This window comes from Poromitra crassiceps (genome assembly GCF_964638095.1).
Source record: "Poromitra crassiceps genome assembly, chromosome: 1".
In the NCBI taxonomy this organism is placed as follows: domain Eukaryota; kingdom Metazoa; phylum Chordata; class Actinopteri; order Beryciformes; family Melamphaidae; genus Poromitra; species Poromitra crassiceps.
Genome location: NC_139623.1, coordinates 127,272,922 through 127,299,503, shown reverse-complemented (window position 1 = coordinate 127,299,503; position 26,582 = coordinate 127,272,922). Strand labels below are relative to the sequence as shown.

The following is a 26,582-nucleotide window of genomic DNA, read 5'->3' as shown; positions in this document are numbered from 1 at the left end:
CTATCCATCCACATTCCTCCTGTATATTAACTCCCACACTGAAGAGTGCTTCATATGATCCCAGGAGAGTTCAGTGGTAAAAGACTCTGATCCTCAAAGTGTTGCTGTGCCTGCAGAGGGCAGACAAGAGACAAAAACGAAAGAGCACCAAGCTACTGATGGTCGAGTGAAACTTAAGAAACTCACTGCAAAACAAAACAAAAAAGAAGCTCAACCATGGCACTGAACATATTGCACTAATATAAAGAAATGTGATGTCAAAGTAAGAAGTGACACAAAGTCTCTCCTAGCAGTTTGAACATTACAGCAGCAGCACAAATAGATAAATCGCTAACACTTTATGTCTATAATGCATTATGAGCACATTCATAAGACATTATAATGCATTTATAAGACATTATGAAACTATAAATGTTTATAATCATGCATGGAAAGTTATAACAACTGGTGGACATAATGTGCTATACGTTCAGCATTCATAATGCTTTATTATATTTAGGGCCTTAGACCTCCATGCACCGAAGGGTCTTTCAATACTGCGGTGTAGCACTAACTCTATTGCAGCGGATTGGGCGTGATCAGCCCTTCCGCAGGCAACGCTGCAGACAGAGTAGGAAGGCTGATCCGTGAGCGGCTGCTTCTGGGACGCGGGTCGGGGTCGTAATCGGCCTCGGCTGGGTCTACTGGGCGAGGGTGTATGATGTTGACGGACCCGAAACACCCCACGACCCCAGTTAACATCACTGATGACGCGTCCCAGCGCATGCTGTAGTATGTATATTTGAAACTATACCTCCTTTCCAAAGTGACAAGTGTTTTGAAAGAATCATCTTTTTGTTTTACATGCTTTTTTAAAGCTTTACTTGCAGCCAGCAAATACTGCTCATAAGTCCTCATAACTGTGTTATAGTATCATGCTATTGCTAATAACCTTATAGTGCTGTCACTTTACTCAGCTCAGTCATGCTATAATGTGTTTATTAGAATAGCCTACATCAGGGGTTCCCAAACTTTTCCGACCAAGTACCACTACGTACCAAACCAAATTTCCCAGGGACCACTTCCACTGCGTATACCAACCCCCCCCCCCCCCCCCCCAATATTGGTAGCTAAATGTTTAGTCTACTATCCGTCATGTGTCTTGCTCTGTCCATTTACACTACATGTGGGATCCTGCTGTCCCTGTAGCAGGTGTGTGTTACTATGGCTGGTGATGCGTCTCTGTGTCACCAAGACACATTTGGGTGAGTGATTTTGGCAAACGGTTTAGACAAAGAGCATAGAGGGAAAAAATAAGTAAAATGTGGCACACTGGGAAGAGGTGAGAGCTTAATTTATTCACAATATTACAAACGTCATGGAATTCACAACTCCAAACAGGCACAAAAAACAACAAACTCTCATCGTCACAACAGCAAATACATGGAAAACGGATCGGAAAGTGGAATTGAGAAATGTCTGTGCTGTCTTCCCAAACGCTGGGACTGACTGAAATGCAATGCGGGTCTGTCCTTCCTGGTTTTGAGATGGATTCTACTATATTTATATATCAATGTTCTCCTATATTTGAAACGAGATGGTCAACTAAATTAACATGACTCCTACTTCAAAAACAGGGTGTGTGTTCCTCTAACCCCAACAGAACATTTTGACCAAACAATGAGAGAAACAAGGGTGATTCCGGAAGTTGCCAAATTGTAACAACTAACATTAGCATTTGTTAAGTAACAAAACACTGCTCCTTTGTGGAAGAGTTTGTCTCACTTTCTCTCCCCCCCCCCCAAATCTTTCTCACTCTGCAAAGTGTTTTGTCCTCTGCATGTCTCCATGGAAAAAAACACACCATAGTCCCCCTTGTCTTTCTCCCTTGCAGCCCTGCATCTGTACAAAGGCCAAAACAAACATACATTTTTTAAGAAACTGAAACGGACAGTCGTAAATCTCCATGACAAATGTGTCGTGGCGGCAGTGGTGAAACTGTTTAGCAGAAAACATGAAAATATTTGTCAGCGTGGGAGGCTCTTCAGCTCACTGGGGAATCCCATTTTTGGAGTTGGTCAATGTCTTTGACATTTTGCAAGGAGATTTGTTCAAGTATTGTCTTAGTGAGTGTTTCTTTTGTAGAGGGGCTGCAGAAGTTGTTCTGCCTCTGTTGTCACACGATGACATAAATACCATATTTAAACACAACAGGCAATCCAGAAGTTGGATGAAAGTCTCTCAGTACAGGTTCGGCCTACATGGAATGGGGACGACAACGTTTTGATCATTTCATAACTTAATGGGATTTTTATTGAAAACTAACACAGCAAACACCAAGTGGAGTTCTGTCTTTGTTCAACAACTAATCCACACACACACACACACACACACACACACACACACACACACACACACACACACACACACACACACACACACACACACACACACACACACACACACACACACACACACACACACACACACACACAGAGAGAGAGATAAATGCTCTCACATCATTATTGAACTCTGCTTTGTGCCTGGTTGAATATTCAATAAAAAGGGAGTTTGAAATGAATAAAACTAGAAAAACTAACATATTGATAATGTGGGAACACAGATGCATTTATCATATTTAAGATCTTAAAAAAATTATGGGAAAGTACTTTCATTTAAAAAGTGTGGATTCATTCAATACAGGTTTACCAACAAGAGCTGAGATTAAGGCTACTGTGTAAGGTCCAATAAACTAAGAGTCTCAAGGGCCGATGCTGTGGAGGTAGAGAACAGGAACATTGTTTAAGACACCCCAAGTGAAGGACTTTCTTGGTTGTAAAAGAAAAGAAAAGAAAAAGTATTTCAAGTATCACGTGTCACTTTTGCAACAAAGGGACATTAGGACAAAATAGGCAATATAATTGTTGCTTACTTAGAATCTGCTATTAAGCGGTTTATCACCTCTGTATGTGGAACTGTTTCAGCATGAAATCAATCATCAAGACTAAAAAACTCAGAAGTATGAAATTAGTCAGAAAAATCATGAAGTATATAATCCTGTTGCTGAATGTGCTCACGTACCATTTAAAACCCCATCATTTCAACATTCCTATTCAAAATGGATAAAAACAGACAGTGAAGGAGAAACATTGGGTAACTGGATGGAGTAAGGCTTCCACTTTGAAACAGATTTTTTTAACAAATCTGATTTGAAGAAATGTGCATTCAGTTTATGTATCATTACAAAGTGCTTTTTTTCAGTCACCTTTTTTGGTTTTTAGTGCCTTAATTTGAAACATTTAAAAATATAACATAAAAAAAAGATTAAATCTTCTATATCTATTGTACATTTTACTGAGATTACACAGTACACCCCCTCTTTCAGGCCTGCCTCATTCACCCATGTCTTCTCACTGGTCAAAACACAATCTTAAAGCTTATGATAGGTTTCCATATTTGCAGACACTGGACCCGACCGGACCGGACTGGAGCGCTACCAACTAACTGAAAAGTTAAAGGACAAGTTGCTGAATTGCTACCAGAGGGGACACAACATTTCCACACAGCAGCTCTAACTTAACGCATTCCACAGCAACACCAACATCAAGGCACACAGAAAGTCCTCTCTTCAAAGTAACAGGTCGCATGTGCACTGTTAGAAAGGATCAGTGCACCTCTTCAAATGCACTTGTGCAGAGATTGTGCTGGCTGAGGAGAGCAGCCATGGGCGGAGGGAGAGAGAGCACGAGCCTTCAGGGTAACCGTGTGCTCAACTCAGGCCTGGAAATGACGAGAAGCGCTGGGCGCCACATCATGAGATCACCATCACACCACAAATCCATCTTGCCAGGCTCCAAACTGGTCCAGAGGCAGCTATGGGCGGGATTTACGTGAGACGACAGCGAGAAAGCCGGCCCGTGATAGACAGATGGTTCATCCTATCACCTGCCAAGTAGCTTTTTGAAAAGTGCCTGCCTCTTCCAAAGGTTTGCCGAGCATGGTTCTGTGAAAACAAACCATCTGGCAGCGTCAGGTTACCATGTGTAGGCATGATCGGAGAGCAGGACGGCACTCCTGTCCAACGTTTTTTTTTTAAGACTAACGAAACACATGGCTGGGGTTAGGCCAAAAAACAAAAAGGGGCACCTGGAATTGGTCATTGCAAAACTTTGTCCTCTTGCATTCTTTTCCCTCCTGAGCGTGAACACTACATAACGCTTCTTCACTCTTTTCCCTCCTGAGCGTGAACAGTACATAACGCTTCTTCACTATTGTGTGCAAAGAGGGTGAAACATTAGTATGGAGCATGTTGCAATCCACTCCGCCGTATCCTGTGTCTCTAGGAAGAAAGTACAGTCAAACCCCAGCACTGTACTGTACATGTAGCGTGGGGAAATATTTTAAAAAGAAAGAAACATGGGGGGGGGGGGTTTCTTGCCTCCTCCGTAATGTTTTCTCCTCTCCTCTCCTTCACACATGCAGGCTGGTGCTCAGGGCCTCCAGCTGCTCCTCGCCCAGCCTCTGCCTCTCCTCCAGGTCCTTGTGGCGGATGAGCAGCGATGCCTTGGTCTGGACGAAGCGGCGGTAGGCCTGCAGCTGCTGTGCAGACAGCTGCCGCAACAGGAACCCGGACACCAGGCTCTCCCTGCGGTCCAGGTTGTCCTTCAGGTCTTTGGCGTCCTCCCTCTGTTTGCACAGCAGACGGTGGCGACTGTCCAGAGATTGCTGAGCGGAGAGAGAGAGGGAGGGAGGGAGGGAGAGAGACAGACAGACAGACAGACAGAGAGACAATGGATCATGGATTGTGCTTCCTCTTTTAAACTGAAGCTGTTTTCCCACATGCGCCTTTTACCGCTAAATGACCGGAACGCGGTCTAATGCCTTCATGTGTGAAAGTTGTTGTTCCGGTATAAGCGCGACCCCGTCGTCGCGGACATTTCACCAGTTTCGAGCCAGTCAGAAGAGCGGTATGCGCGATAAGGAACACAAGTGTAGAACGGGTCCAGTCAACGGGTCCAGTCATTTGCCGCGACACCGGTCCTTCTCTCATGGGGTGTACACACGTTCTAATCTAGAACGTTCTAATCTAATCATTCGCGCACATCAAAGCAAACTACTTCCACATTTCGCTTCGTGCATTTGCTTTCTCTACATACATACAAGCGTTGGGCAGCTTGCAAGCCTCTGCCATTCTCGCTGTGTCTGTCCTGTGTGGCTGCTGCGAAGTGCGGAGGACTGAAGGACTGGCCTCTCTCGAGCAGAGAGGGGAGGGGGGAAATTGGCTGTGTTTATTGTTATTATTTATCTGGTGTGCGCAGGCGTTGACCAGGACGGTCGCTTGTTGCAGTTGCTCGTTCGTTTCTGTGCTCTTTGTATTATTATTATTATTATCGCTCTTTTCTAACACTTATCGTGTGTATATATTGTGTAAATAGTGTATCCGTCAGTAACCATGTGGTTCAGAGGAATTTTTAACTTATTTTTGACCGGTTTACTGCTCTTACAATGTATCGCCTGGGGACAACAGCTGGCGCCAGGACATGCGGCTATTGTTTACAGCAGAGAACAGCTGCAGGAATACCGCTCGCCGGCCGGCGAGGCGGTCCCGGCGCCGCTTATTCCGGAGGAATTGATACGAAATGCACGGCGAGGAAGAAGAGGGAGAGGCAGGAGAGCGAGGCAGAGGAAACACGAAGCCAGGAGAGAACGTCGGAGATTCAAGCCAAATCTCCCCTCGCTGATTATGGGCAATGTCAGATCGATAGCAAATAAGATGGAGGAATTAACAGGTCTGGCGAGGACACAGAAGGAATTTCGCGAGTGCAGCTTAATGTGTTTCACGGAATCCTGGCTAAATAAGGACATTCCGGACTATAACGCATCAATTGATGGCTTCCAGACGATACGAGCGGACCGCGATAGCACCTTGAGCGGCAAGAAGAAAGGAGGTGGCCTTGCCATTCTTGTTAACAATAGATGGTGCAATCCGGCTCATATCAGCATTAAAGAACGCTCGTGCTCACCGGACACGGAGCTTTTAGCTGTGGGACTACGGCCATACTATTTACCTAGGGAGTTCTCTCATGTGATTGTTGTGGCGATTTACATCCCCCCTTCTGCTAATCCGATATCAGCGTGTGACAATATCCACAACGCCATTGCTGGACTCCAGACTAAGCATCCGAGTGCATTGGTACTGATATCGGGGGATTTTAATCACGTGACTATGACGAAAACACTGCCCAACTTTAAGCAGTACGTGAGCTGTAGCACTAGGGGCGACAGGACAATTGACTTGATGTACGCGAACATGAAGGATCCGGCCTACTCTTCGTCACCCCTCCCCCCGCTCGGCCGATCCGATCACAATCTAGTCTACCTCAGATCTAGATATACCCCAATGGTGAAAAAACTGCCTGTGACCTCCAGGACAGTGAGGGTATGGTCAGAGGAAGGAACTGAGGCTCTTAGAGGTAACTGAGTGGCAGGCACTCTGTGACCCACATGGCGAGGATATTGATGGGATCACAGAGTGCATTACGGACTACATAAATTTTTGTGTGGATTGCAACATACCCACAAAGGAAATAAAATGTTTCCCGAACAATAAACCCTGGGTAACTAAGGACATCAAGGCCATCCTGAACGCCAAGAAAAGAGCATTTAGGTCGGGGGATAGAGATGGGATCAGGGCCATCCAGGTGGAGCTGAAAGGGAGCACCAGAGTGGCGAAAGAGTGCTACAGGTCGAAGCTAGAGGCGAAGCTCCAGCAGAACAATATGAGAGAGGTGTGGAGAGGTGTGAAAGCTATTACTGGCTTTAACAAAGCTAGCAGCGGGGGGGTGGAGGGGGGGGTTGATCGGGCCAATGAATTGAATCTGTTTTTCAATAGATTTGATACAGCTGGCCCGGGGGCCCCCTCCCCCGACTCTCCGGACTGCAGCATTCTAACAGCAGCCCCCGCTACACGCCTCTCCCCCCCCCCTCTCTCTCCCTCTGGCTGATGGCCCTGATGGCCCACCTCCCCCCCCCCCCCCTCATACCCCGTCACCCAGAGACGAGGCCACACCCCCCCTCTCCCCCCCCCCCCCCACCCACGCTGACCATCACAGCGGACCAGGTGAAGAATCAGCTGAGGAGACTAAACACGAGAAAAGCAGCTGGCCCGGATGGCGTCAGCCCCATGGTGCTCAAAGCCTGTGCCCCCCAGCTGTGTGATGTGCTACAGCTGATCTTCAACAAGAGCCTGAGTCTCCAAAAGGTCCCCGTGATGTGGAAAATGTCCTGTATCGTTCCTGTACCGAAAAAGCCAAGACCCAGTGGCTCCAACGACTACAGGCCGGTAGCTTTGACGTCCCACATCATGAAGACCCTGGAGAAACTCGTCCTGGAGCAGCTTAGGCCTATGGTCAAACCATCCCTTGACCCCCTCCAGTTCGCCTACCAGCCCCGGCTGGGAGTGGAGGACGCGGTCATCTACCTGACCAACCGCGCCTACGCCCACCTTGACAACCCTGCCAGCACTGTGAGAGTCATGTTCTTCGACTTCTCCAGTGCGTTCAACACCATCAGGCCGGCTCTACTGGGTGAGAAGCTGACGGCGATGCGAGTGGATGCCCCCCTAGTGGCCTGGATCGTGGACTACCTGTCTGGCAGACCACAGTATGTGCGCCTACAGAACTGTGTGTCAGACAGAGTGGTCAGCAATACGGGTGCACCACAGGGGACGGTCTTCTCTCCCTTCTTCTTCACCATCTACACCACGGACTTCACCTACCAGACAGAGTCTTGCCACCTTCAGAAGTTCTCTGACGACTCTGCGGTAGTGGGATGTATCAAAGATGGCGATGACGATGAGTATCGGGATGTGGTGGCCAACTTTGTCACATGGTGTGAGCTGAACCACCTGCAGCTCAACGTGTCAAAGACAAAGGAGCTGGTGGTGGACCTGAGGAGGGTCAAGGCTCCGGTGACCCCTGTTTCTATCCACGGGGTCAGTGTTGACATAGTGGAGGATTACAAGTACCTTGGAGTGTACATTGACAATAAACTAGACTGGGCTAAGAACTCTGATGCACTCTACAAGAAGGGGCAAAGCCGTCTCTACTTTCTGAGACGGCTGAGGTCCTTCAACGTCTGCCGGACCATGCTGAGGATGTTCTATGAGTCGGTAGTAGCTAGTGCCTTCCTCTATGCTATTGTGTGCTGGGGCAGCAGGCTGAAGGCAGCGGATGCCAACAGACTTAACAAATTGATCCGTAAGGCCAGGGACATTGTGGGGCTGGACCTGGGCTCTCTGACTGCGGTGTCAGAGAAGAGAACGTTATCCAGGCTACGCTCCATCATGAGCAATGACTCGCACCCACTCCACGGCGTGCTAGTCAAACACAGGAGTACATTCAGTGAGAGACTGATTCCTCCTAGATGCAACACGGAGAGGCACAGGAAATCATTCCTGCCTGTGGCCATTGGTCTATTTAATGCCTCTCTTAAAAGAGCACCTCGGAGACGCTCAGTCTCCCTGAGACTGAGCCAGCCGATAGGCTAACTGGAAAAGTGCCTGGCTGAGCCACGTGTAACGTATAGGGCAAGCCGAATAATATAAGTTCAGTGTGCAATTAAGATAGGCTAACTGGAAAAGTGCCTGGCTGAGCCACGTGTAACGTATGGGGCAAGCCGAATAATATAAGTTCAGTGTGCAATAAAGACAATTGGCACGTAAGGTACCCACTTACTCTACGTATTGCTTACTTAGACGTACTCCACTATTTTGCTCCTATTGCATTTAATACTGTTTACTGTTTATACTGTTTATACTGTTTATTCCATGCTATGTTGTGTTCTTTCTTCTTCTTCTTCTTCTGCTTATTACTATCGCATTACTACTGTGTATTTTATTTTATGCTATCTGTGTTACGTGAACGAGCAACTGTAACTTGTCCCAATTTCCCCCCGGGGATCATTAAAGTCTTTCTGATTCTGATTCTGATTCTGATTACGCTGGCTTGACGCTGCTCTTAAGTCAAACGAGTGTGATTTATTGTGTGACAAGCGAACTTATTTCACCATCGGAGTTTTGCCGAACCCCAAAATAAGCTCCCCCCTTAGATCGACAGAAAATGAATCAACAACTATTTTGATAATCGATTAATCGTTTTGAGTACAATTTTAAGAGAAAAGGTCTAAATTCTCTGATTCCAGCTTCTTAAATGTGAATATTTTCTGGTTTCTTTACTCCTGTATAACAGTAAACTGATATTATCTTTGAGTTGTGGACAAAACAAGACATTTGCGGGCGTCATCTTGGACTTTGGGAAACACTGATCGTCATTTGCTACCATTTTCTGACATTTTACAGACCAAACAACTAATCGATTAATCGAGAAAATAATCGACAGATTAATCGATTATGAAAATAATCGTTAGTGGCAGCCCTACTGTATGCAATTCATGCATATAACCTGTTCATATTCTGCTATTTCTGTTGTATCCTAGATACTGTAGATGCTGTTCAATTTGCCAACTTTTGCTAACTATACTTTTGCCACTTTGTACTTGTAACCTGTCACTTTGCCTTGCTAACTTTGTACTGTGCCACACTTGACTGTTAATACTCGGTTCATATCTTGTATGATGTACATTTATTTATATCTATTGTGTTGTCCCTATGTATCTTATGTATCCTAACTTGTGCACCAACTACACAAAGTCAATTTCCTTGTATGTACAAACATACTTTGGACAAATATAAGAATTCTGATTCTGATACTCATAATAAGAGCTCTGAAAGTTAATTATTAGCTTCTTCTTCTTCTTTACCAATAATGCTTCAGGATGTTTGGTTAGATTTTTGTTTTACTCCAAAGGTATTTTGTTGTGAGCTGTAATGGAGAGCAAAACATGTCAAAGTTGTATGATTGCATAATCAGTTCTAATGTCCACAGGATATTAAAAAGGTGCAGTATTTCATTATGTCAACAGAGGGCAGGGTAGATGCAAATGTCATCGAAACCAGGCTGCAGTTTCGGTGAGTCAGTGTAAATACCACTGTTGCTGATAACAGCAACAAAACAAACGAGCCTCTAACAAGCCCTCAGTAGGCTATGCATTCAGCCAGCAACCATTCAACAGACGGACAAACCAACAACGAGCCCTTTCTGCCTCAAGTCTACAAATCTGATGCATCCATGCAAACATCAATTGATGCTGAGATGCTGGGACCACTGACCTTTATACAGTCAATATCTGGGACGCATAATGAAACTGAGTGTTCAGAGAGGGCAGAGTGCTGGAGTGAGATCCAATGAAACAAAATTGATTCATTCTGATCTTTTAGACAAAATGTATCACTTTTATTAAAAATGATGGCATAAAGATTGCCATTTCAAAGTGAGCTATCCATCATTTGGAAGAAAAAAAACACATTAATGTTGCAAAAATGACTGACGGCACACTATAGGAGTTTTTAATGGATAGTAGAAGACTTAGGCCCTTGGTTGACAAATCAGACCACCATTACACATACATATTTGCTCAACATTTAGGAGCTAATAGTGAATGATGAACTTCAAGTAACGTTCCCCCCGTTCCCAAAATGGATATGTAGCAGTTTGGAAACAATGTTCACATGCACTGCTATCAAACCAGCAGTGTATTAAAAAATAATCTTGAAATTAGTTAAATGAGTTAAATCATTAGGCTCAAATAAAGATAAGCCAAAGATTGGCAATTACACACAGATAAGCCCACTGGCATTTTTTGAATTCCAAACGGTGAGAAACCTTGACTCCATTAAAGTTGCCCTTCAACTTTTCCCGAATGGCATGTTTGCTGTGCTAGTGTAAACAGAGAGAGTATAGCTGAGGGCATGGGAGCAGCTGCACACCTCAGACAGTGTCACTCCTCTTCCCGCCATCAGCTCGACATGAAACTGCAGTCAGTCATAGGATGTGTGACCTGACATACATAAGACTGCAGTAGGCACACGTGGTGGGTAGGAGTATGCTTTCACTTACATGCTGTCGTGCACGTGTGTAAACAACCTGGGGCTAAAACACAGGAGCGTGGGATCGAAAAATACAGTACATGGACCACATGGAAGTGCATTAGAGTACATTAGTAGATCCTTATCGCATCTTAGTTTAACTCACTTGGGTGACCCGCCTTACTTTTTCAGCATCAGTGCTCACTACTTTGACAGGAGAAGATGGAGAAACGGGCCAGAGGGTCGAGGAAATAAGAATGTTATTTAACATGAGCTTTGGAAGTGTTTGGACAGTGACCCATAGTTTGAAGTTTTGACTTTATACTCCTAATATATTATTAATATATACTCCTATAATTACTTTAGATGTGAGATGACACTGATTAGGAGGTTACAAAGCATACTTTCAGAATTCAGCTATAATGGATACATGGGGAGAGTTGTAGAGTAGCACAATGCTTCCTCCGATACATGTGCAGTCGCCAGCCGCTTCTTTTCACCTGACAGCGAGGAATTTCACCGGCAGGACATAGCACGTGGGAGGATCACAATTCCCCCCAAGCCAGTTCCCCTCCCCCCCCGAACAGGCCCACTGACCAGAGGAGGCGCTAGTGCAGCCACCAGGACTCATGCCCTTAATCCGGCTTCCCACCAGTGCAGCTGCGCAGACACGGTAAAAAATAAATATATATATATATATATATATATATATATATATATATACACACACACATATATATATATACGTATATATATATATATATATATATATATATATATATATATATATATATATATATATACATATATATATATATAAAAAGACACAGTCAATTGTGCCTATATGGACACATGGGGGCTCGAACCTGTGACCCTCGTGTTGGTAGGCAGGGAATCTACCACTGCACTACCATGTCCAAACTTTTGGCTGGTAGTGTATCTAGTGAACTCCAGTGGAAAATAAGAGAAAAAAGGCAGATCTCTAAGTTTGTTGCTATGTTCCCTCACCTTCTCCTCAGCGTCTGTGTGCTGGTCCACGGTGCTCAGGGCATTCTGCACCCTGGCCAGCCTGGCAGAGAGGCACAGCAGCAGGCTCACCACCCGCTCCAGGTCTCCTATGAAGAGGGTGTACCTCTCCAGCTCCACAGGCTGACAGCGCTCCCCCACCAGCAGCTCCAGCGCCGCACCGCAGGCCGCATTCTCCTGGATCTCTGCCTGCAGGGATGCACGCCCCTCCTCCAACGCACGCAGCCGCTCCTCAATACACGATACTAACAAACGCTGTCAGGGCAAGAGGAGAAGTGACATGTGTGAGATAGTTTGCAGAGGTCCACAGGTGTGGAATGAACTTGAGGACGCTATCAAAATATGTCAATATCTGTGCCTGTTTTTAAAAAGAGATTAAGGTGGCAGTTGACCGATGAAATATAATCGCTTTGGACCATTAGTGCTTTTAGGGTCTTGTTATCTCCTGTCATTTTTATGTATTTTAAATTGTGTAAATTGTGCAAAATAAAGTTGATACTTGGGACTTTAATGGGGTGGGAAATGGTGGCCTAAAGGTTATAGAAGTGAGCTTGTGACCGGAAGGTCGTCTTGTTCAATCCTCGGGACCGGCAGAATAAATCTGGGTGGGGGAAAGTGAAAAAGCAGTGCTTGCCCCTCCCTCATTACCACCACTGAGGTGCCCTTGAGCAAGGCCCTTAACCCCAACCGCTCAAGTGGAGCTGCTCAGTGGCCAGCAGATCAGACTGTGGTTATACGGATCAGTTTCCAGGTGTGAATGTGAACAGGGCGCTCCTGAAAAAGAGAGCATTGCTCTCAGTGACACTCCCCCTGTATAAATAAACATAAAAAAGAAAAAAAGAGTATACAAGAGTCGAAATTACATTTTTTGCCTTCTGGCCTTCATGTCTCCGTGTTTTTGAGTTGTTATCCTCTATTAAAAACTCTTTGAAGTGCGAACACACTTCTTCCATACTCAACAATATCATAAAGGTTTACTGGTAGCAATGTGAGTGAATTAGCTGTACCCAAAAAGTGCATTTGTACTTCTATGTTCAGTGTGCGTGCATCTGTATTATGGCATGTGTAATATTAGCCTCCTCAGTTGGGTTGAATGAGTGAGTGAGTGAATTTATGAGTTTATGATGTGATTCTGAAATTGAGATTATGAGGGCAGATGTGGAGGGCAGTGAGGAAGAAGCAGGAGAGGCTGTTTGCCAAGCCAAACATCAGACAGGCAGGAGACGCAGATAAGCGGCAGACAGTACATCATGTGATAAGGGAGAGCCGACTATCTCGCTTTGACATTAACACGTTCACTGCCATTGACGAGTTGATACGTCAAAAAAAAATCCAACGGTTGACTGCCAATGACGAGTTGATACGTCAAAAAAAAAAAAAAGAAAAATTTGGCGGTGGGACGTTGATCTAACCCTTTTACATCTCTTATATAAATATTGGAGCCACCGAACGTGTACAACCCATTCCACCGACCCACTAAGTGGTGACAGTGCTCTCCAGACTAGAGGAAGCCAAGCAAAAAGCAGTGTGAGGAAGCCATTCTCATGAAAATGGATTGGCGAAAACGCTTTCGCTTTCGCGCTTGGGAGCTGGCGGTGGGGGATTGCAAATTTGCATAATAGATTATGGGTGCAACACACTTTGAAACACCTTTGAAACACCAGCAGAAAGGAATCGCAAGCAGCTTCATTCCAGCTGAGCTCACAACCGAAAACGAACGAGCCTCATTCTCAGGCGAAAACGCTTTCGCGCTGGTGCACACGGGCGCACAACGGTGGGGGGTTCCAAAAATAGACTGGGTGCAAAACACACTTTGAAACACGCAGCATAAAGCCTAGAATCGCACAAAGCTTCATCAAAGCTCTCAACCGAAAACCCAAGAAACGAGCAGCCCCATCCAGACTCGCCGACGAGGGGGCCGCCAGGGAGGGAGGCTGCTCAAACTCGCAGCAGCAGCAGAAGAAACTCACTTGTGACAAACGCTGCTGAAAGCCACCAGAGACACGCCCACGGAGGGAGGAGTTTGAAGGAGAGGGGGTTCAGAACTATATTGTTTAGATGTCTGATGTCTCACTGATGCCAAAAATAAATGGTTAAAGTGACTGTTCTGCCTGTTTGATTTAATTTCACAAAACTGCGATTATCTCAGCTTTCAGTCTCAGACGCTGAAACCATGCTGTACTCAACGGCTAATATCTACATAACTACTAACTCTACAAACTAACTCTTTTAGACAGAGAAAGCACACATTCTATTAGTTCTTTTGAGATATTTTGTGTTCACAAAATCTTAGCAGAAAAGAATCCTCGGCTCTTGAAAGATGAGCCAGAATCCTCAAAAAAACCCTCTGGCAGAAGCTACCTACAGTAAAAAAAAAACGGCTGGCAGTGAATGTGTTAATCCATTTCCAGCCAAATAGCATCCAGATGGAATCAATATGCAACGTTCAATGTTTTCTCCATTTGAAAAAACAAAAACAGTAGCTAAGAAGCTGCTCTGTTGTGCTGTGCCCTGGCCTGTTTCTTGTTGTTTTCACTAGCAAAGCACTTATTATTTGGGTACTATGCCTTTTTTATATAAATGTATTAATTTTTGTCTGGACTTTGGTCTCATCTTTTTTGTGTGTGTGCAAGATCCAGACACATTTTTATTTATTTGTATTTCCATTATGAAAACATATATAAGGAAACATTGTTACATTGTAATGACACTTGCTATGGACGTTGCACTTCCACTGCTGGAGTTAGGGATTCAAATCCTACTGGGGTTGCCTGTATTTAAATATGTGGTGGTACTTTGAGGTAGGGTTGTGACGATACTAGAATTTTCTAACTTTGATACCGCTACCCGGGGAAATATCAATACTCAATACCATTTTCGATACCAGTGGTGACAACACCACAAGAGGCATACAAATAAACAACGGACGGACGGACGGACAGATGCACGCTTCTCCATAACCTAGGCCCGATACAAATCATTAAAAACGTTGCGCTTACACAGCAAAAATCAGTAGTACGTTTGGTTTTTCATTAAGAAAAAACACTGCTGGTATCGCACTGTTGCAAATGAGTATTGTATCCATTTCAAATGTTTTCTATCGATACTTATCGATGCTATCAATACTTTTAACAACCTTACTTTGAGGCATTTTGGTTCAAACAAAAGTGTGCACTAATATGCATAAATGAATGATCACCTTCTTCTCAGTGACGTCAGCTTTGCTCTGCAGCTCTGGACACTGAGACTTGTGGCTGTCAGGATCAGATGTACAGGGAGAGGGTTCAGCTTCCTCCACCGTCTCTGCACTAGAAACACAAATTTTATTTTTTTTATTTTTTTGACCTTTATTTAACCAGGTTAGTCTCATTTAGATTAAAAACCTCTTTTGCAAGAGAGACCTGGCCAAGAGGCAGCACAGGGTTACAGACATACAGTTACATAACATATCACCACAACATTTGCATAAGCAACTAACAAACAAAGATTAAAAGAAAAGAAAAAGTACAACATATTTCACATGGATAGGCATGATTCAATCTAATAACTATTGTTACCACTCATAAATCATGACACTTACAGACCTGCATTTCGTTAGCCTCCATGACTTTTAACATCACTTTAAAACTGTCTAATGAGACAAGCTCCTGTAGATTCAGTGTTTCTTGAAGCTCATTCCAGGCCAGAGGGGCAGAGAAATGGAAGGCCTTTTTGCCAAACTCAGTCCGAGCCTTTGGTACGGTCAGCAGGACTCTATTTTGAGAACGTAACTGATAAGTGCTGTTTTCCTGCAGGGTGATTAGCGAGCATATATAAGGTGGGAGCTGTCCCAGAATGGCCTTATAAATGAAGAGGAACCAGTGACTCAACCTGCGCAAGGTTAAGGAGGGCCATTCTACCTTCATATACAGAGAGCAACGGTGTGTTAAAGGTCTAAAGTTAGTGATGAACCTGAGCGCCCCATGGTATACTGTGTCCAGCTTACGTAGTGCTGCCACAGGAGCATGCATGTATAGAATATCTCTATAGTCAATTATCGGCAGGAAGGTAGCCAAGACAAGCCGCTTTCATGCCTCAAAAGAAAAACACATCTTAATGCGAAAATAAAAACCTAGCTTCAGCCTGAGCTTTTTCACAAGAGTGTCTATGTGAATCTTAAAAGTTAGAGAGTCATCTATTAAAAAGCCTAAGTACTTGTAGGTTGACATTCAATTTCCTTGCCCTGTGTAGTAACTATCTGTGGCAGTGACTGTGGTTCCCTCTTTGTCTTACTAAAAACCATCAGCTTAGTCTTGTCTGCATTTAAAACAAGCTTCAGCTGATACAGCTGGGCCTGAACCATAGTAAAAGCAGTTTGGAGTTCACTAAAAGCACTTTTTAGTGTTGCTGCACAACAGTAGATAACAGTGACATGTTCGGGTCAAACTGTGTGTCTTGCAGCCATTTTCTTTAGACCAGTGGCATTTCTGTTGACACAACACAGTATGATCATGCTCAAAATGTATTCCCATATCAAGTTGTGTTATAAATCTTCAAACGCAATATCATCTGAGTATAATGTGCCATTGTTAAGTACAGATTATGAAACACTGAGATACAATTGCACATTGTTGAGATACAGTATATCCAAAACAGATAAGTGTGATTACACTGGCAGAAATCTAAGTGTGTGTAGTTGAGTGGACGCCCAGGTGTGTCTGTATGTGTGATGCAATATAAGGTAACACTGTACTGGTGGTGCGCTGCTCTTTGGCTATTAGAAACCATAGTATCACAGAGAAACTGTAGACCATGAAACTCGACCTTGCCTGCCCTCTCTGTACACTAAGCTAGCTCCAAAATGGTTTGGAAGGTGTCATTAATTATCGATTATTATGTCGATTATTTTTTCCGATTAATCAATTAGTTGTTTGGTCTATAAAATGTCAGAAAATGGTGAAAAATGTTGTTCAGTGTTTCCCAAAGCCCGAGATGACGTCCTCAAATGTCTTGTTTTGTCCACAACCCAAAGATATACAGTTTACTGTCGTAGAGGAGTCAAGAAACCAGAAAATGTTCACATTTTAGAAGCTGGAATCAGATAATTTTGACTTTCTTTCCCTTTAAAAATGGACTTAAAACAATTAATCGATTATCAAAATAGTTGTCGATTAATTTTCTTTCGATCGATTAATCGTTGCAGCTCTAAGCACGATGACTTGCATTTTACACAGACACACACACACACACACACACACACACAGATATAGACAGAATGGAAAGTGGTGTAGTTATATCCAATTGTAGTTTTATCCAATATGAAGGGATGGGAATTATAAATAGTATGCCTTTGACTTCCTCCCATGCATGGAAACTGTTAAAATATTGTTCATGACAACCTAGAATCAGTTCTCAGACTCTATCCTCGCCACTTAACGAGAGACTGAGAACTTTCTCAGAGTTTTCGTTATTACAACTGGGTGGAAAAATGAGATAGTAAAAAAAACTGCATTGCAGAACTAATCAAGAGTCTTTAGGGTGGCCCTTCATGCAGAAGGGGTGGTGACATGCAGAAGTCGTGTGCTTGTAAAACAAAATCCAATAATGTAACGTCGCCATGTTACAACATGATTCGCTGTATCTCCAGTTTGTTTCACTATGGAGGATAATGCGGGGAGAGCGTCATTTCCGGTAACCAGGTTTGTTAGTGGCCGTTCTCGCCGCCATTCAAGAAAGTATTTTTGATAAGGACTTCCCAAATGATTGGTAGGCAGAGCCCTACAATTGTCGGGAAGCCCGAGACTAATGACTACCAGAGTGGGGCGTCTGGGTAGTGTAGTTGTAAAAGCACTCGCCTACCATCGCAGAGACCCGGGTTGAATTCCCGGTAGCGGTACTTCTGGTTTAGTCAGACGTTCCTGGGATATGAGTCCTGATCACTGCACTAGCACCTCCTCTGGTCAGTGGTGACTGCACATGTATTGGAGGAAGCATATGCTGGTCTACAACTCCCAGATCGGCATAGCGGATGGAGCAACGACAAGGACAGCAGAGGGGGTTTTACAATTGGTGAGGAAATTGGAAGAAAAATAAAAAATAAAACTTGATTAAAATAATTAGTAGCAGAGTTGGGTTTGAACAGAGAGACTTCTACCTGTCAGCAGCTCCTCTCTGCTCCTGCTTCTTCTTGTAATGCTCCTCCATCAATAGTGTGTCCTCCGACAGCAGCTGCTCCATCAGCATCAACGCCGTCTTCCGATTGGTCAGCGGATAGAGCGCCCTGGCGAGTGAGGGGTCGGCTGTGACCACCGCTTCTACCAGCTCCTCCCACTGAGGCAACTCCACGGGCTTCTCGGGGCTCTCCATCTCTCCCTCTGGGCTCCCCCTCTCCTCTAGCCCCTGGTTTGTTTCTCCCGCCTTCTCATCCTCCGTTTCTGCATCTTTCTCCCGCTCTGCATGCTGGCTGGTGTCTGCATCTTTCTCCCGCTCTGCATGCTGGCTGGTGTCTGCATCTTTCTCCCGCTCTGCATGCTGGCTGGTGTCTGCATCAGAGACCGAGGTCAAAGGAAACACAGAGGTTTCGCTTTTCTGCACGGGAGGGGCTGAGCTAGCGGACTCGGTTTGCGGCGGGTTCTGGACTTCGTCTTTGATTCCCTCTTCAGGTGGGAGTATCCACAACGAGGGGTCCGTGGTGACGCCGCAGCTCAGAGACACTTCCTGGTTTGAATCAGGGCGTGCGGTGTCATTGCTGGGTTCATCCACTGACTGCTCTCGCTCTGATGTAGTCACGGGAGACGACGTCCTGATTCTGCTGGAAGTCAAACAGGTTATGAATAGGAAGTAAACCTGAGCCAAATTGTATTTGCAAATACTTGTTATAGTTCAAGTCTGGTTAGGTTCTAGATGAGTGGGTTTTTGCAAATTAGGACAATGCAATGACTGAGAGCCAGAAAGATTAGCAAACAACAAATTATAAAGTAAAATGCAGTGTGGCAGATTCAGCTAGTGAAATAATTTCAAGGAAGAAACAGCCACTGTATTGTTATGGTATCTGAACTTACTTGGCGCTAGATCTGTTTTCATAAGGAAGCTTTGTTTGGTTGGGGGTGGAGGAGGTGGATTTGATCTCTCTGGGGGACGGTGGGTGGGACGCCTCACTGGAGGGTCTGCTGAGCCTGACCTCATCTGTGATGGAGCAGTGGGATCCAGCAGATCCAGAGTGAACCCTGACCGGAGAAGAGGAGCTAAAGGCCGGGTAGCTGGATCTGTTCGAGTCCCTGGTTCCTGCATTTGTGAGAGGCCCGGCGTCTTCCTCATTGCCCAGCAACGGTGCTGAGTCCTGCTTCAACAGGGACTTCTGGGTTTGGTTTTCGGTCTGTTCCTGAGCATTTTTCTGGATAACGTTCTCTTGTCCCTGCGCTGCTCGCTCCGATACCCACTGGTTCCTTCTCTCTCTTTCCTGCCCCTGAGCCTTCTCTCCTCGGGCCTCTCCAAAGTATGATGCGCTCCCCTTGTCCCTGTCCGGTCCCGGTGTCCCTTCTGGTCTGCTTGAACGACTCCTCAGTTGGTCCAGCTGCTCTGTGCTCTTACTCAGGGCTGAGGGTCTGGTGACCTTGGAAGCTCCGAGCTCTTCCATGGACTTCCCCCTCTGTGCCACCACACGGACACGCTGCTGGCCTTCAGGGGCCGGCCGTGACAAAGGCTCCTCATTTCCATTCTTCTGGAGACTGCAATTTATATACAATATTAAAGCCAAGCAATTCATATAAACCACGAGTAGTTTACACGGTTGAATTATTTAGAGAAAAACACAGTCAAGCTTAGGGGCTTGACCTCCCAATGACTGTATTCACAGGCTGATATTTAATTACTATTACTGATGCACTGTAGAAGGGCTCTGGAAAATGTATTTCATTTAAAGATTGGCTATAATAATTTGATCCTGCCATAAACTACTACAGCCAACTGCTGGAAATGGTCTCAGTCAGTGATTTTTTCCCCTTCAGTACAAGCATAAATCTTGTGAAAGGAATGTTGGCCTGCTAGAGCAGGTCGGTTGACTTTCAGTGCCACAATGAATCAAGTTGAGATTTATCGTCTGTGCCACAGCACACATCACTGTCTGAACACCTTGCTGACCTAAAACCAATAAAAATGTCCCAATTTGTCTGCAGCACTGGTACATACCTGCAGGTTTCCATGGTATTAACGGGTGAAGGATCATGCACCTGCACAAGAATCAAAAGGCAACAGTTGAACTATTTTTATCAGCACAAATCTCTAAAGCTTTCTACTGAATCTAATAACAGGGTACATGCAATTTGTTCCAACTTGCTTGGAGTGCTAGATAGGTAGGTTGCTGCTACACAGGACAATGCAAGGTGTACTGGAAAGTTTAGCCAATCACAGGAATACATTCCTTTCCTTTTTTTTTTTAACTTTAAACGCAATATATTTCAAAGTCAATTTAGTATAGTTACACTGTGAATGACAAATTAGCGGACACTGACATGACCTGATGTAGTAAAGCCTAGTAAAGCCTCAACACTGACATGACCTGATGTAGTAAAGCCTAGTAAAGCCTCAACACTGACATGACCTGATGTAGTAAAGCCTAGTAAAGCCTCAATACTGACATGACCTGATGTAGTAAAGCCTAGTAAAGCCTCAACACTGACATGACCTGATGTAGTAAAGCCTAGTAAAGCCTCAACACTGACATGACCTGATGTAGTAAAGCCTAGTAAAGCCTCAATACTGACATGACCTGATGTAGTAAAGCCTAGTAAAGCCTCAACACTGACATGACCTGATGTAGTAAAGCCTAGTAAAGCCTCAATACTGACATGACCTGATGTAGTAAAGCCTAGTAAAGCCTCAACACTGACATGACCTGATGTAGTAAAGCCTCAACACTGACATGACCTGATGTAGTAAAGCCTAGTAAAGCCTCAACACTGACATGACCTGATGTAGTAAAGCCTAGTAAAGCCTCAACACTGACATGACCTGATGTAGTAAAGCCTAGTAAAGCCTCAACACTGACATGACCTGATGTAGTAAAGCCTAGTAAAGCCTCAATACTGACATGACCTGATGTAGTAAAGCCTAGTAAAGCCTCAACACTGACATGACCTGATGTAGTAAAGCCTCAACACTGACATGACCTGATGTAGTAAAGCCTCAACACTGACATGACCTGATGTAGTAAAGCCTAGTAAAGCCTCAACACGGACATGACCTGATGTAGTAAAGCCTAGTAAAGCCTCAACACGGACATGACCTGATGTAGTAAAGCCTAGTAAAGCCTCCAAGTACTCCAAGAACATTTGAAAAGGTCTAATCCACGGTTACGAGAGCAATATCGTCTCATTGGCAAGAAAGGTACAATGATTGATAGGACTGACAATAAAAACAACAAGGAAGCATCCAGCCTTACCTGAAATGCATGTGGTGTGGATGTGGATCTGTTCCTGAAGAAACTAGGTGATTCTGGCTGGTCCAGCAGGCTCTCCACTGAGGCAGACTTCCCCTGAGACGGACGCTGGTTCTCCCTCCAGTTCAGCTGATGGAGCTGGTCCCCAGACTGGAGTGAACCAGACTGCGCTGAGAAGAACTGGGCATACCTGTTTTGGGGAAATTAAAATGGAGGACTTCAATGCACAAGTCTGATTTAATCTAATACCAAATCAAATGAGATTCTGTTTGTCACACTCTCTCGTTCATTCTCTTTCCTACCTGATGGAGCTGGTGGAGGAGTCGAGGATGCGGCCGGCAGAGTGGGGCCTGTGGAGCTTCTTCTTCGGCGTTTTACCTTCAGGACATGCTGACAGCGGCTTGGGACCCCAATCAAATGGCTTCTCCCCCATTGAGTGCCTCTGTCTTGGGTCAGGGTTAGGTGGTAACTGAGGCCCTGGCTGCTGGGGCTCGGCTACCTTCTGCCCTGTCTTACGCTCCATGTACTCCACCAGGGCCTTGTGTTGGAGGTGTTTCAGGTTGGTCTTAGAGAGGCTAGAAGCTGATAGGGTCCGTCCTCTGCTCTCAAACATCTTCCTCCTTGCAGCAACCAATCCCTGCTCTCCTTGCTGCACAGGTTCCTCCCTCTCACAGTCAACTGGGAAGAAATGCTCTGTATCGTTTCCGAGGGAACGGCAGGAGGAGTGGTTGGGGGTGGCGCCGACCTGGTTGAGCTTCTCAGGTTCGGAGTAACACATCTTTTTCTGCTCTTGAGTCAAACGCTTCCTGCCTCCGATGCGTGCCACCTGGGGCTGGGCTACGTTTACCGGCCTCCCGTTTTCCTTTTCGCGCTCCTTCTCCCTTACATCTTCCTTCACGCTCGCTCTCTCTGTATCCTCAGAGGTCACAAAGGGTATGAGTGTGTCCGTTGAAGTCTCAGAGTCCTGTGATGAGGAGAAAGCGTGAATCACCATAGGTCTCAGTTCAGGTTTTTGTCTGATCCGGTGCGGCCATGACAGCTGCAGGTCCCTTCGTTTAAAAGACGTCTCCCTCAAGACTTTCGACTGGGCATCCTTCAGCTTCTCCTTGTAGTACTTCTTGAAGGAGTCGTCCATGGTGTTACAGGCATGTGAGGTAACTTCCCCGTGATCCTCCTTGGCCATTTCATCATGGGGAGATCTCTCATTACCGTTAACAGCGACTTCTATATAACCAGTTTTGTTTAGGATTGCTTCTTTGTCTTTCGTGCTGAAACCATCCTTTTTAGGCTTCAGCGCTGCTCTGTTGGCTCCGGTCAGGTGGTAGAGAAGCGGGGTCGTTTCCTTGTTTATCCTCTCGCTGGGAACATCTGCTAGTGGCTGCCTTCTCCCTCTCTTCACCTGCTCTTCTCTCTTGTGATGGCTTGGCTGTTCGTTACTGATGAGTGTGGTGACCTCCTTACCTTCTGAGGTGGATGCTGAGGGGCAGTCTTTGTCTGGTCCACAGTAGAATATGTGGTTGTTGGCAGTGTGGCGGCCTATGTCTCGACTCTGGTTCACGTGGATTTGTTCTAAGGCATCAAACTTGCGGGAGGACTGTGTCAAGATGAGAGGGGGTCTGTGGTTCTCCTCATCCTGGCTCCTGGACATCAGGTCCTGGCCCGGGGTGACAGAAGGGAAAACCTCTCTCTCACCCGGAATAATATCATTGGAGGTGCGAGGCCGAAACAAATGATCCATTGTGCTGTGACTTCTTTCCTTCTCTCTCTCTTTCTCAGTCAGCCAGTGTGTCTCCACCACAGTGGAGCTCTCACTCCCAGCCTCAGACACACATGGGGATGCACACTGTGTTCTCACACCAGATTCGGACAGTTTACACACACCCGTAACAAAATAGAACTGGCCCTTGTGCTGGATGCTGCTGTTGATAATGTTCTGAGCAACATTCCAGGGGCTATCAGCCCGGATCGGCTCAAGGGCAGAGTGTGCCCTTTTACGCTGACCCTCCAAATGGCTGCTGCTACCGCTATTGTTGTTATGATGGTCTCCATTACGTCCAACACTGCTTGCAGTTTGTCTGGGTTTCAGGTGCTCAGTCTGGCTCACGCCTCGAGGAGGTGATCGGCTTAAGATGTTTTCTGAGGTCTGCTGCTCACTGGCAGCTTTATTATCCATGATGAAACCACTCAGGTGTTCTAAGGACAGTGGCTCCCTGGACTTGTCATGAGGCTGGAGGTGGGGGCGGTAGCTAGGCAGCTGCTGTGGCTGTGTCTGGTGTTGCTGGGAGCCCGACCAGCCTCTGTAGACTGGGTCAGTTCTCTGACCAGAGTCAGGATTAGCCATCTGGGCTCTTGGGGCATATGGAGGCTCGGGCTGGAGCTGAGAGTGGGGCCGTGGCTGCTGTTGCGGCTGCTGAGGTGGAGGGTCAGCGCCTTGGGGGTGCACCCAGCTGTTCTCTAGGTTCCTTGTGGCTATGAAACTATCCAGGCGGGCCGGGGGTGGAGGAGGACGAAGAGGAGAGTAAGGACCTTGGGAAGGAGCCGCCACAGGATCTTCTTGGTTACGGAGTGGTTTGTTGTTGGTATCGCAGCTGTCGTTGCGATTGTGGCTGTGGTGGTTAACGTTGTTGTTGTTACTGTGGCGATACTGCTCTGAGATCACCTCCACGGAGCGATACAGCTGGTCCATGGTCTTTGAGTCAGACTGCAGAACCTGGCTGGGGTGGTAAATGGCCTTCACATACTTGAGATCGGCGTAGTGGTTGAGGGAACCGGGCTGCAGGTCGTCTGGGAGGAAGGGAGACGGGTAGTCTGGGGCGGTAGACCCACCAGAGAAGGAGCTGTAGGCGGAGTCTCCTTTGCCGTGTTGGTGGTGGACAAGCTGCTCCACGATGCTGCTGCTGGACTTGGCTGGGGAGAGCCGGCTGACAGGCAGGCTCACAGGATGCAGGTCCACGTTGCTCATTCTCTCAAAGTGGAAGTTGTAGGAATCCATGGAGGACTGGAGTGGATGGCAGGAAGAGAAGGGCAGGGTTTGTGAATTAGTGTATGGGCGTGTGTATTGATGCGTGTGTGTGTGTGTGTGTGTGTGTGTGTGTGTGTGTGTGTGTGTGTGTGTGTGTGCGTGCCTTGTTGGTGAAAATGGGAAATTGTCACAAACATACTTGCAGGTTGTCGGGTCACTCTTGGTGGTATTCAAGTCATTTTCTTGGCGCCTTTTCGTTGGTTCAAAGCCTCTCCAATTGGTCTGCTCAGGAGCTCCTGGGGGATAAGACACAAACGCATAGACTTATATTATTATTACTTATATTATTATTATATATTATATAAGACACAAACGCATAGCCTGCTTATTATTATTATTATTATTATTATTATTATTATTATTATTATTATATATTATATAAGACACAAACGCATAGACTGCTGCTTATTGGGGGAGAAATCATAAGCCAGGACTCATGCTCCAGTTACACCTGCAACAAATGGCAGCTGAAGAGGGTTATCCACATGAATCAAATATCTTTGTGTTAGATTGTTAACAGTCCACTGGGTTAACAGCCCTCACAGCTGCACTTTCTGCTACATCAAAGCATGGCACCGGGAAAAAGGCATGTAGAAGGAAAATGTTACCATTTTTGCAGTGTGTTTACACTACAAGCCAAAAACCATAAGTCACCAGCAAAAACAAAAAGGAAAGATCCTGGCATTTCTAGGTCAAATTCCTGCAGTGTGGTTGGAAGACTATCTTGTGCTTCCTGAAACATGTTCTGTGTGCTATAAGTGGTACGAGACAGATGGTAAACCCCTTCAATGAAAAATTTTGCTATCTGTTTGTGTGTCTGTGCCTCTTTCACTTGGTCCACCAGAGAACTGAGCAGGTTCAAGTGTTTCTGCTTAACCAGCAGAACAGAGGGAATGGTACATGGCAGCACCAGGGGAAATCCTTTAACTCTGCTAATTACCCCTCATTCTTCATTCATGTGGGATTGCTCCTTGACGACTAACACATGGTCACTGTGTCATTTCATAGTTATTTCATTTAGAACATTATTCGCTCATACTTGATCACCAATTCCATAATAAATGACCCAAGAATTATACAGTTTTAGGACAGGTTGAAATGCTATATAAGGTGCATCAGTATGTAATTCCATTAAGTAAATATGTTTTGAGGTTATATCAAAATAGATATTTGATAATATTTGCCCTTTTTGTTAATGATTTAGCCCTTCTGATTAAAGATGCTAATCTTGGTATTAAGGTGGACGACACAGTCCTGGGTATTTTGTTATACGCAGATGATATTGTCCTCCTGGCCGAATCAGAAGATGATCTCCAGGATATGTTAAATATTGTTAACACTTGGTGTTTTAAATGGAGATGAACAATTAATCAAGGGAAGACCCAGATTGTCCATTTTAGAAAGAAAAGTGTGCAAAGAAGTACTTCTAATTTTCGTTTTGGTTCACTCCCTCTGTCTTATGCTGACCTCACCTGTACGAATACCTTGGTTTTATCTTTGATGAATATATGAGTTTTGAATCTGGTATTAATTCCCTTTCTGAATCTGCTGGTAGAGCCTTGGGGTCGGTGCTGAATAAACTGAGAGTGTGTAGGGACCTAGGTTTCTATGCATATTCTCAACTGTATAAGTCCTGTGTCTGTCCTGTGATGGACTATGCTGCCGGGGTTCTAGGGTCCATACTTGCTGTAACAACATTCAGTCAAAAGCAATCCGTTAGACACAAAGGGGAAATGGTACGTTTTTGGAACAGACTGATTAGAATGACTGAAGGCAGGTTAACAAAAAAAGTCTTTAATTGGGATCTCTCTCATAACTATCCATGGGCCCGAGAGATGCTGTCCATCTTCTATCAGTGTGATTTGCAGTATGTGTTCAGAAACAGATTACTTTGTGATGTATCTCATCTTAAAAACAAACTGTTTCTGAAACACAAATAGAAATGGGCTGCTGACATCTGGCTCAAACCTAAACTTCACACGTTCGTTCTCATTAAAGACCATTTCTGCACCGAGCCTTGTGTGTATCTGAATCTCACAAGAGCTAAAAGGTCAGTCTGTGCACAACTCAGATCCGGCACTCTCCCTTTGGCGTTAGAAACCGGTAGATTCAACGCAGTTCCAGAAGAGGACAGGTTGTGTTTATGTTGTGACCTT

The 26,582-nt window shown here is 45.3% G+C and overlaps 1 protein-coding gene across 1 annotated transcript; it reads right to left on the bottom strand.

Annotated features, from left to right (window-relative positions):
• Nucleotides 1-1,317: 1,317 nt before the first annotated feature.
• On the bottom strand, nt 1,318-24,396 carry shroom1 (shroom family member 1; the record flags this gene model as incomplete). Its single annotated transcript, XM_083633038.1, has 8 exons — nt 1,318-4,704; nt 11,972-12,244; nt 15,189-15,297; nt 18,123-18,779; nt 19,030-19,695; nt 20,156-20,196; nt 21,408-21,594; nt 21,707-24,396. 8 exons carry the CDS (start codon nt 24,394-24,396, stop codon nt 4,450-4,452), a joined length of 4,878 nt encoding a protein of 1,625 aa, XP_083489164.1. The 3' UTR covers nt 1,318-4,449.
• Between the last annotated feature and the right edge of the window lie 2,186 nt (nt 24,397-26,582).